At 47.2% G+C, this 12,175-nt stretch overlaps 1 protein-coding gene across 1 annotated transcript; it reads right to left on the reverse strand.

Annotated features, from left to right (window-relative positions):
- Positions 1–4,083: 4,083 nt before the first annotated feature.
- On the reverse strand, positions 4,084–11,811 carry AREG (amphiregulin). The gene is made up of 6 exons (XM_054633238.2): positions 11,620–11,811; positions 11,220–11,396; positions 8,488–8,671; positions 7,878–8,036; positions 6,252–6,354; positions 4,084–5,322 (listed from the first exon to the last, which is right to left on the reverse strand). The coding sequence occupies exons 1-5, from the start codon at positions 11,660–11,662 to the stop codon at positions 6,267–6,269; spliced, it is 651 nt and encodes a 216-aa protein (XP_054489213.1). The 5' UTR covers positions 11,663–11,811; the 3' UTR covers positions 4,084–5,322; positions 6,252–6,266.
- Between the last annotated feature and the right edge of the window lie 364 nt (positions 11,812–12,175).

Genomic DNA, 12,175 nt, shown 5'->3' on the forward strand with positions numbered 1-12,175 from the left:
GAGCTGTGGATGCTGTAATAGAAACATTTTAAAATATATTCCTCACTTAAAACTTCTAAAAGTAAATTTCTGTCTCTTTTTTTTTTTAACTGGTTACCTGCAGTGCTGAAAATATTTCCTTTCCTAAGCAAAAAGAATGTAACTAATGGCACAACATCAGCAGCACTTTTTTATCCTCTGCAAGAACAGCAGGTTTCCAGCACCACCCACAAACCAATCCAGCCTCCGACTGCCGTCTGATGCCCAAATACAAATTCACTGCAGCAGTGCAAGGAAAAAGCACACCCAAAGAAGGAAACTATTTTCCAAGGTCTGGAACAAAGCATCAAAAGGCAGGAACCCAAATGCAGTTAGAAGTGATGACAGTGTTCTCTGACTTTGGGTGCATGGTGTTGGAATGAGGGTATCACATCTGGGTTAAGACATATTGGAAATGCTGGATTAGATCAGACTCCCAGGCTATTTAGCTTTGCTTTTTGTCCCAATATACAAAGAGAACAGACTGCATTATTTCAGTCAAAAAATGCTGAGCTGACAACTGCTTTTCTCAACCATATGCAAAAAGATATATCTTAATGACACAAAAAACCTAAAAATGAAAACTGGTTCTTTCTCAAAAAAGATGCACTAGGAAAATGCATTTTGAAATAATTTCTCTACTTAGGACTTAGAACGTGCTACCTCTGAGGTCTTCTTTGGCTGAAGAAGGCACAAATCCTGCTTACTTGGCTGGGGGCTTCTAGAGAAAGCAAACAATAGCTGTTTCCCTCTGACACTCTCAGGTGTAGCTGCCTCAGCTGAGCGACTCCCGAGTCATAGACAAAGCCAGACCTGCAGGAAACGAGGATTACTGGCTCAGGAAAGGTGTAACCAGCAGAGGAACGATAGGTATGCACATCTTTACTCACAAAATGAGAAGGCAGCTAGGTTTGCTTACTAGGACTGTCTGACCCTTCTGCCCACTGATCTGTCCCATGTGAACAGTCCAAGAGCGACAGCAAAAAGCAGCCCTTGCTCCTTGCACATGCTCACTCCCTGCATTCAGCAGTCACCAAGGACACACAGCCATGGCTCCCTATCCAAGAATGCCTCAAGAGCCAGGCGAGTGCAGCACTGTTCTCTGAAGCAGAACACACTGTTAGCACATCAAAAACCCCCTCCAAATACAGACAAGCACCTGTCCCAGCTCACAGCTCTGCTTTCAGGCGTGCTTGCTCAGGGAGTTTTCTGAAGCATCAGTAGTCCTAGGTAAGTATATTGCTACAAAAACACCCAAAGTCTTTTAAGGGCTCAAACCTTTACACCAGTTATTGGAAATGGCATCAAACAACTCAAATGTGGGTGAAGCAAAACACTGCACAGCTACCTGGGATTACTGACAGTACAAACACCTTTACAGGTGTCCACGCACATCTGAATTTACTGAGGAAAACTTCTTAAGTTCAGACTAACATCTGCTACTGCTCTGAGGGAAAAGGGGCATCTTGGGAGGTGGGCAGGAGGAGAGAAGCCAAGTCCAGAAGCAGACAGGAAGCTCTCTGGTCACAGACAACTGCAAACACTCAAAAGCTCCATTAAGTGCACAATAGATAACACCCTGATGAACTATCGTTCTTTCCACAATAGTCACAGAGAACAAAATGTTCAGGAGAGACAAAGAAATTGTGCAAGAAGGCATGACCATCACATTATCCCTGGATACTGATCTGGATATCAAAAATACCTTGCCAAATCAGCCCTGTGTGCAGAAAATTGTGCAAGCACATCAGGCTCCTCCCTCAGGTCCTACCTGAAGCAGCTACAAGTGAGAAGGACACAGATGCATCCCTCTCAAAGTAGTATTGTCAATGGAAGGCCAAGAAAAACCTGGAGGCATAACTTGTTAATAAGATGTGCGACCAGAAATCCAGGCATTCTCAGTGAAACCAAGGTAACTCCATGCTGAGGGGAGGAGGTCAAAAGCCAGATGATGTATGTCCTGAAGAGCAGACCTGGCTGTGCAGGATCAACAGTAAAAATTATCTTTGCCCTTGCCTTGGAGCAAATCAGATTTTCTTGTCACACAAGCACAGCATCCTTGGACAGCAAGAGACTTCCAGACACACAGCTCCACCCATTTATTGTGGGTTCTTTTAAGCAACCAACCCACTGGACACTGCAGGTCTGGATGGTGCTTGTGCATCACACTTCTATTCAGAAGCTTGTAGCAGGCTGTTATTAGCCAGGGCCATAGCAGAAAAAACACATAATTGCTGGCCAGAACTTGTAATTGATTAAAGCATAATGAAGGGAATTTTTACTTTCTTACATACATCAGTTCTGGATTTATAATTACCCATGCCATCCATGGACAGTGAGATTTGCCCTCAGTTCCCTGCACTTAGTTTCCCAAACACAGAAAACAGTTCTGAGTGCTCAACAAGCCACCATAGGGAACATTGGCAGCTCCCTGCCCTGCATGAGACAGTATCATCTCTCAGGCACAGCAAAGCTCTGCTAGCAAGAGATACAGCAGTGCTGGATGTGACTGACCAAGAGCAAATCACAAACAAGAACTCTGCAGTAGAGTTGCTGGCTGCACAACCTCTCAGAAAACCTTGCTGTAACCTAAATCCTTAGAGGACAAAGTCTTCTATGAAGTCTGACCTCCGCTGTTGCCTCTCCAGTTCCCAGCTCCTTACTTTTGGAAAATACTCTCCAGCCCACTCAGTAATCAGGGTATTAAAAGTACACAACAGATGGAATCTACAACTTACACTGGTAGCTTCACTCCTGTCAGGCTTAAAGCTGGGGAGGAAAGAGGGAGAACAGCTCTGTTTCCCACACTAGTGCTGGTTTAGCTTAACAAGTAAAAAACTTCTTACTTTCCCCAAAATGCAGACCAGAGAGAGAAAAGTTTCTGGAAAAGAGTCTAATGGCTCTTAAAAGGGAGTTATAATCCATCTCCAGTCTCACTAGGCCATGGCTTGGTTACCACTGAGATTAAGCTTGTTTACTCCAAAGCAAAAAATCTTGGCATGACTGACAGAAACAGCTTTTCTTGCCAGAGCTCTAATAGCAAATGTCTGTGGAAAAGCCACTTGGAGAAATGCTGTTTACTTTGGTAATGAAACAAGTTCCCTGGAATGAAGTCTTGCAATCTTCCCAAGAGGTGTTGCAATACCTTACCTGTACCTCAGCTACATACCATACAGGCTGCTCTCAGAGCCTGAGAACTCCCTGGTGAGCTCAGGAGGCCAAGGCACCTCAGCAACTCCAGGCAGGACTGAGCTCTAGTCCTACACTGGATACACCACCTGCATCCTAATTAAAACTGATGGCTGAGGTTTTTCTTTAGCTCTGCTTCAAGTTAAGTCCCAGCCATCAACACCTCTTGAAGATGCTTATGAAAAAAGGGCCCCAAAACCATCTTCTCCATCCCCTTCTTTTTAACTGTATAAAGCCAAACTCTCCTCCTTGAAACTTTTTTTTTGGCAACTCTGAACTTAGACCGCAGCTCACTGCTACAAGTGCTTGGAGGGAGCATTAATACGTTAATACATAGTTGGACTAATAAACACCAAGGAAGAGAAGAAATTCCAAACGGACAGTGGAGGCCAAGGCTCCCTTTCTGCTTAGGGAGTAACAGGCCTGAGGCTATGCTGCTTTTCCTTATTTATTTAAGACCAGGTTTCAAGCTGCTGTCCAAATTCTCTCTGCACAGAGATGAAAGGCTCTTGCCATTCAATGTTCCAACTCTTGACTCAAGTGCAAAGGGCTACATCTGCTCAAACCTCAGTTGAAGTTTGGCTGCCAAGGAGACAGCTGACTTAGCCTCGCCCTAATTCAGGAACTAGAAGATCCCTTGTAGCTGAATGAAATGGATTTCTTACCCAAACAGGTACTTGCATATGTACATTTTGTTTACAAACAGTTTGCACTCTTGTAAGGGCACCAAGCCCATGCCTGACACACGGCTGCAGTTCTTCACAGCAGTACTTTGTGCTCCCAAGTGTTGAAATTCTTGCTTTGAGGAGAAACCAAGCTCTAATTTCAAGTGTTTACATGTACTCCTGAGAGCAAGAAAAAAAAATCTTACCATGATTAGGTTATGTAAAAAGTTTAATTATAAAATAAATAAGTTTGTTATGGAAACATTAAATATTAAATACAGTAATAAATATTTACACATTTACAGATACAACTTGACGATTAATGCTGTTTCTCTGCTACCAGAAGATTTCTGCTCTGTTTATACAGAATACAATTACTCTTCCAAGAAGAAACTGAACTCAAATAATATTCTGTGCTCAAAATTGCATGGACAGTTAAGAAACCAAGGACACCTGGGTGAGAAAAGACTGAGGTAAGATGAGCTCTTCACATCTGAACATAGAGCACAAGAGACCACTGCTTGCAAAGCATCAGTGCCTGAATTAAATTCTTCAAAGGAACAGGTTCTTAGTCAAGTTAAACTGATGAGATCTGATGTAAAGTGTTTTATATTTAAGCACTGCTTAAAGCAGCAACAAGTATCTGTTTAACAGAAGTAGCTTTGTATTCAGAAGAGATGGGTCCAGCCTTATCAGTTGGTTGGAGCACGGATCTTTTCCTTTAGATGCAAACCTTCAGGTCTTGCATCCACTGCCTCAGCATCCTAGGAGACAAATTTGAACTCGGGCTAGCACACATGCAAATGGATAGCTCCACTCACACCACGAGTCCCACACAGCTCGGAGGGATTACTTCCACACACACAGCAACAGAGCCCAGGTGTGGCTGACAAAGATCTGTCACCAACGCCCTGCAAATCACAAGTACAGATTAAGCTCTTGGAAGCCAATATGGACAGGGAGCACAGTGACAACAGAATTAGGTTTTTCATCCACTGAGGTCTAGGGAGAGAAGCCATCCCAACATCTTTCCCTTTCTCACTTTTCCCTTCCATCCAGTCCTGAGAGCAGCCACAGGTTCTCCCCCTTAGAGTTAGAGCTGCCAAAGGAGACTTGCTAAGAGAACAAAGTCCATCCACACAACAGCTGAGACTGGAGCTCTAGCGCAGAGAGAGAGCGCTTAGTAGCAGTAGTCTCCAGCAGGTCTTGACAGCAGGTCCTGTCCCCCAACGAGCCAGCTCCTTCCACATCGTTGTGCCAATATGCAGTAATAACTGGTGTCCTCAGCAAGTGATTCAGCAGCAACTGGCCTGTTGACATCTCCTTGCAGCAGCCTCTCTCTGGATGAATCAGGGCTTAGTGGCAACAGCTCCAGCCCACAGTGTCCAGGTGGATGTGACAGGTAGCCAGAGGTACCCTGCAGCTTGGCCATGGCCACTTCAGAATTGCTCTGTAACGGGCAGACCAGGCACATTAATCACCACCCGAGACACAAGCACCCTGTGCTAGCACCACAGCAAACCACCGAGCAAAGCAGGTAGCTGAAGGATGTGCACACACCTGAGGACACTGCCAGATACTCTTCAGCTTCAAGCAAGCTTTGAGCAAAACCCTCCAACTGTCACTGGACAAAGCTAGAAAATATCCATAGCTGACATGTGGCAAAGCAAAACTTGACAGGTCAGCTGGAATTTTGCAGGTCTATCTTGCATGGCTTCCTCCTCAGCTTGTAGTGTAACTCCTTTCCAGTAATGCTCCTTGAGTTTGCTGTTACTTACACCTGGCCTCAGAAAAGACCAACTTGCCTGCCCAGTAAAATCCACTAGATCACTCCCAGAAGCAATCCACACATGCCAAGGAGCTTTGGGCCTCAGTTGCTGTGACAGTTGCAATTTGACTGAAAGGGTATCTGTGGTGCTCACAGAACTCGCAGCTTCCTTTTGGTCCACAGCTTCTGAGCACCAGAAACTTCCTGAAACTCTCCTTGCAGGAAAGATATGAAAATGCTCAGTACTTTTCTTCTAAGAGGTGATGATGCTGTGGCACCATCTTTCATGACTGAAGTCTACCACTGTTTCCTGCACTACATCTGCCTCTGTCCAGATATTCAGGACTTCCTCTTCATAGCTCCACATATCTCAGTACAGCTTCCCATCCTCACTTGGTCTTTAACACAGCCAGAAATTTAACAGAGCTGTTGAACAACTTGTACAACTCAAGGTGGTTTTGAGAAACCAGAAAACCAAGCCAGCTGCTCACATGTAACTTATGTGTTTCAAGACACTTGGAGCACAAAAAGCAAACTAGCTTTGCAAAACAAGCATGCAATTCCCATATAGCCTGGAAGGACTGAGAGGTGTTTGAAGTCAGCATTCATACCTGCTTTCTCCCCATTTACACACCAACATTGCCATTTCTGTTTTCTTGTCGCAGTTTTTTCCTTTCTTCTTTCTCTTCATACTGAGGACACTTTTTCCTGACCCTGTGGAATTATGGCATGTTAGAGATAATTTTGAACCCCAATGCACATCCGGTTGTCACCAGCTTCCCCATCCTCTGCAGCATTTGGACCTCATGTTCTGTGAATCCTCAAGCAACTCCTTGGCACCAGGGAGTTTCAAGCAAGACAAGTTTTTAAGCATTCAGCATCAACCAGTATCTGCTGGTAAAATCAAGGAACCCCTGAACTAGATGTCAGCACTTGTGCCTCACAGAGATAGAGCTTCTTGACTTAAACCAGATTAGGGAGCAAGATGAAGAGAGGTTATTGCTGGGACTGAGCAAAGCAACAGGAGACATTCTGGGTGACAGATTTCCTAGCGTCTTGAGCTTGTATCTGCAGAGACCACACTGTCTTCCTCGACTCCACAGCAGAGCCCTGCAGGCTTCAAATCTAGTCCCTGTCCCTTGAATGAATACATAATAAGAAAGCCCCTTACTGATTTCTCCCAATTTCTCCAGTGTTTTTAAGTGACTACTCCCAGCATCTTCTCTGGATGAGGGTACAGATTAGCGTGCACCCACCTTGTGAGGGTTCAGAACATGAAGCAAATGCACTTCATCAACTACCAATAATCATTTGCTCTTAGAGCACTACAGAACTGGTTACCTCTCCTAGCAGCAAGGAATGAGGCAGTGTTCAGAGAACAAGTGATCATCCCAGCATTCCTCCAGTTCAGAGTTAAATATGAAGCAACACTGAAATGACAAAGCGTACCTTGTTTCCCGAATTGCAGGAAAAGGTACAGCACGTACCTAACTCAGATGATGTGCTTCATCAAGATCTAAAATTAGACTGAACCTTGGAGTTACTATAATATCCCAGGCCCTACAGTGCTGGAGCTGCAGTGACAGAACTGCAGGACTGTTTCAATGTTCTGTTTGTTATGTGGTTTGAAACAGGTACCAAGAAAAGCTCTTTGAATTAATTCTCACTAGGACTTCAGATTCTGACAACCCACCACTGAACTGCAGGGGCTGGTTCAGCTGAAATAGTGCTCCCTTCCTATTAACAGCAAGCAGAATTTGGGACCAGCAGCATTTGCCTCCCCACTTGCTTCCCCTCCAAGTGCAGGCATTTAAGCCCAGCAACATCCATTAACAAATGGACTCTCAGAGCACCATTTCGTACCCTCCACCTGTGCGTGCAGCTGTTGGCTAACAGCCATTCATGAGGCTATCACATTGCTGCTTGCAGGTTTCTCCACCAGGATTAGGGAATGCAGTTCTGTGTCAGCATTAATGCTCCTCCTGGGCTTCCTGCTGTTGTTCGGCAGCACTCTAACTACCCTGGCTGTAGCAAGAGCAGGAAGGTTCTTGGTTACAATGTAAGGGTCACAGACCTTGCTTCTACCCTCCAGACATATCCAAGCTGGGATAAGAACCCATCCTTTCCAGCTGCTTTTCACAGAGGTAACTCAGATGAGCCATGCACATTCAGGTGTTATTTGGCACAGGCCCTGCTCACACTTAAGGAAGACAGACACCAAAGAGGATGATACTTACTGCACTATCACAATGATAAGTACAGTAATGAAGCTGACGCTCGAGAGCAGCACAGCTACCACTACCAGCACAGTCTTTGAGTAGTCTGCCACATCATTCTTCCTTTGAGTCTTCATGAACTGTTCACCACAGCGCTCACCAAAAAAATCCTGATGACACCTGCAAGTAAATATTAACACAAGTTCTTATCAGCTCCTGTGCTGTCTGGAGCCAAGGACACCCACACATACTCAGACCTGACTTAGACATCTTCCGAGTTTCCCATGAATCTCAAGGTGCTCATTTCAGAGCAGGTTCGTGAAATGCAGTCACTGCTCTAGCACAAGGTTTGTCAGCATTTCAACAAGTCGAGATTAGTTTGGGTGTGATGTTCCAGAAAGACACGCCTTTTCATTCTTTTGGTTTGAGTTTATGACCAACTGATGAGTTCAGTGGCTTGTTATGCATCTCAGATTCCATCATCACTTAATTTACATGGCAGAAGGATTCTCAGTCAAAATACTGCAGGAGATGGACCTATACCAAACTGATCCCTGATTTTTCCTCTGAGCCCTCAGATTCCACTGGCTCATGGCACTGACACCTAACTCACAAGCTATAAGTAACTTACTTGCAGGTCACCATCTGGAGATGTTCTAGGTAAATGCATTCTCCATGGATGCAAAAGTTTTTGTATTCCATTTCACAGGGAGTCCCTTTCTTCTTGTTTTTCCCTCTGTTCTTCTTCCTTCTTGATTTGCCAGCATTCTTCTCTCCCCCCCTCTTTGCTGGCTTGGGTTTAACCACAGGTTCAACTGAAAAAAGGACATGACGACTTGGTATAAAAGTGCTAGAAAGCACAATTCTGAGAAAATTGAATTGAAGAATTTGATGAGAGCCAGGAGGACCACCACCGCAGGAGAATCTGTGACCAGGAAGCACAGGATGCAAATGAGAACGCTGCTGGGCATCTCACACCCAGCACAAAGGCAGCAAGCTCAGCAGCTCATTGAAGCACAACTCTGCTACACTTAAGTCCTGTGCCATGCAGACCAGAGCCAGAAGAAGCAGATGAGCCAAGAGCCACCAAAGATGAAGAGCAGCAGAGATGCAGGACTGCAGCAATTCATTGAGAGCAACAGCACAGTTTCAAGCTAAGGCCCGTAAAGAATAGGGAGTTCATGCTGAGCCCAGCCATGCTCTAGTGTTACATGGGCTCAGGTACAAGGCTAATAGCTCCATTTCTCTAAACTCTCCATTTGCATCAGTGATGAAAGGCACTGGAACTCGCTAGATAGTCCTGGGCACTTGCCGAGGCAAAGCAGCTTGCTATCCCGGTTGGCATACTTGTTTCTCCTAAACAACCTGCAGTGCTGTCTTCAGAAGGAGAGTGTTCCTTTCCAGTTCTCCTGCTTTGTGAGAGATGCTGAGCGCAGGGAAGGAGTGAAGGCCAGATCCACGACACTCAGACTATTTACTCTGCCGCTTACTGCTTCCCCTCATTATCTCAATTAACACAAACCTCTAGAAGAGTGTGGTTTAAAATCCTGGTGACTTAGTAGCCCTTGAATTTAGGCAAGGGCAATCACCTTCCTTTCGCTGAGGAGAGCGGACCAGCCACTGACTGAGGGTCAGAAGCTCCAGAGCAGCCCCATGCAGCACTCTGAGCTCAACAGCACTAGTTTGAAATAACGTGGCACAGCAAGAGCCTGCCCCCTGCACTGCTAGCCCTAAAGCAGCCCTGGCAGTGCAACACTGCTGCTCGGGAGTAACAGTTACCCCAGGGATTTAAATAGGCCCTAGGAAACAGCAGAGCTATTTACAACAAGCTCCAGTTTTGCTCTTGTGCTCTGAAGACCTGATGAAAATAATTTTTGGGTGATACCCACAGTTCTATGCATACAGGCAATCACCACAATGGGGCACAACTGGATCTAACTACTTCCTAACCCTGTATTTCTGGTGCTGAGAGCCCATTCAAAGAAACAAGGTGTAGCTCACTGTTGTCTAGACAGCTGATCATTTTCACTTCTAGAGCAACAAGCCTGGCTTGAAGTTACTTAAAAGCAAAAATGCCTTCAGCAACCAGAAGTCTGATTAAAACCGTATGAGCTATATTAATATGTAAACGAGGTACACAGCTCCTGCAGCAAGGTTTCCTGTGCCTGGAAGTGTGAGCTCACTGCTGACAGTCAAAGGCCCCTGTTCTGTCCCGTCTGACTTGATCTTTAGGTTCGTGCTTTCATAATTGAGGCCACTTCCCTCCCTCCCTCTCCTAGGCTCAGCTTGTCAGCTCAATCTGTGTCCCTGTCTGCAGGCTGCATGGCCAGGAAAGCCATCCGCAGCTGAATCATAACAGCTTCAAGGTTTAGCCACAGATAAACCTCACGCCAAGCAGAAGAGCTGGTCTACAAACCAACCACCTTAGGTAACAAGTCTGGTTTCTGTGCAGTTAAGACAGCACTTCAGTCACCAAGCCAGTAGTTTGACAGGCTAAACTGCTTGACAACACCAACAGGCGCGTTTCCCCCAGAGATCTTCACAGGGAACTTAAGCACAAGTCCACCAGTTCCCTCAAGTGACCACAATGAGCACGGTCCCACTTAATTTAATAGGTCCTTTAGTCACATTCAAGTCTCAGGGTGCTTCTGCAGGAAAATCAGTAGTCAGATTCACCCCGGAGGCAACAGAACCAGCCTACTCACACCTACTGAGGTTCAAATCACTTGCAGATACCTGGCTTGTACTGCAACTACACTCAGCCCAGAACCAACAAAATGCTCCCGTTCCCACAGTAAGGTGGACTGCTCAGATCTCCTCACAGCTCAGCAAGCGGGCAAATTACAATAAATACACACAACAGCTATTGACAGTGAAGCATTGGCCTAAAGATGCTTAACAAACTTTCCTGTGGCCACTTAAAGGATTTAAGTGCCTGCTTTCCCAACAAAATTTCAGTTGACTCCAACCCAAATAGGCCACCATCAGAAATTAGCCAGAAAAATTCTTGCAGCAAGACAGACAACTTGATGTAAAACAAACCTTTAGGACCAAACAGCACCTAAAGCTCCACTGATAGTTCTACACTAAGCAGGTGGTCACCATCTGACCCCAGCCCTCCTGTGAGGTTTATCAGGAAATAAAGCTATGCACAGTAAGCTACCAGCTGGCCTGCAGCTTCCACACACCCTAGGCACATTCAAGCTAGTTTTCCACCCCGACAGCTATTTCTAAAGCAGCAGCTTCAAGCACAAGCACGTTTTTGCTCCATACTCCACGAACTAAGCATAGCAGCGTTTACAAGAAAGAAAAGGCGTTAAGTTGGGACTCGCAAGTTGCGAGATCCCAGAGCCGCCGACTCACCTCGGATCAAGTCGTCCACGATGTACTGGTGAACGGGCGGCGCCTCCTCATACTCCTCCTCATCCTCCTCATAGTCAGGACCCGGCACGGGCTCGCCCTCACGGCTCCCGGCCTCCCGCTCCTCGTGCCGTTGCGGCTCCGTGGCGTTGGGCGACGACCCGGCGGCCGCACGGCTCGCTTTTGAGGGAGGAGAAACGGCGCCGTGAGCAGGGGGGCAGAGGGGTCGCCACCGAGCGCGGAGTCCCTCACTCACCTCAGGGTCCCCCACTCGCCTCAGCGCTTTCCCGCCCACGGCCGCGGCGCGAGCCCCCCCCCCCTCAGGCGCGAGCCCCCCCCTCAGGCGCGAGCGCGGGCTCGGCCAAGTCCCGATCTCCCCCGTCCCGTCCCGTCCCTCACGCACCTGCCAGCACGGCCAGCGTGGCCATCAGCACCACGGCCCTCATCGTCCGTACCCGGGGCGGATGGCGACAGAGACACAGAGAGAACGGGGCAAAAGGAGTTGCCGTAGCACAACAGGTGCCGGCGGCGCGCAGCTCTCCATGAGGAGCCGCCTGCCGCCGCGATCCACTTTATGAGGCGGCTGGAGCTGAGGGCGCGGACGTAGAGCGGCGTCAGAGGGCGGGGCCGAACGGGGCGAGACCGTGGAATCCCAGAATTACAGAATGACGGAGTCCCAGAGTGATAGAAACACACAATCTCCCAATGCTTTTTCGTTACAAGGGACATTAAGTACCACCTCGTTTCACCCCCTGCCATGGACAAGGGGATCTTCTAAAAGACCAGGTTGCTCCAAGCCCCGCCCAACCACCCTGGCCTGGAACACCTCTAGGGATCGGGCACCCGCAGCCTCCCTGGGCAGCCTGGATCCCACCTGGCCTGGAACCAGCCTGGCCTGGAACACCTCTAGGGATCGGGCACCCCAGCCTCCCTCCCAGCCTGGAGTTGGGAGCGCGCCG

Source organism: Agelaius phoeniceus, chromosome 4 (assembly GCF_051311805.1).
Source record: "Agelaius phoeniceus isolate bAgePho1 chromosome 4, bAgePho1.hap1, whole genome shotgun sequence".
Taxonomy (NCBI): Eukaryota; Metazoa; Chordata; class Aves; order Passeriformes; family Icteridae; genus Agelaius; species Agelaius phoeniceus.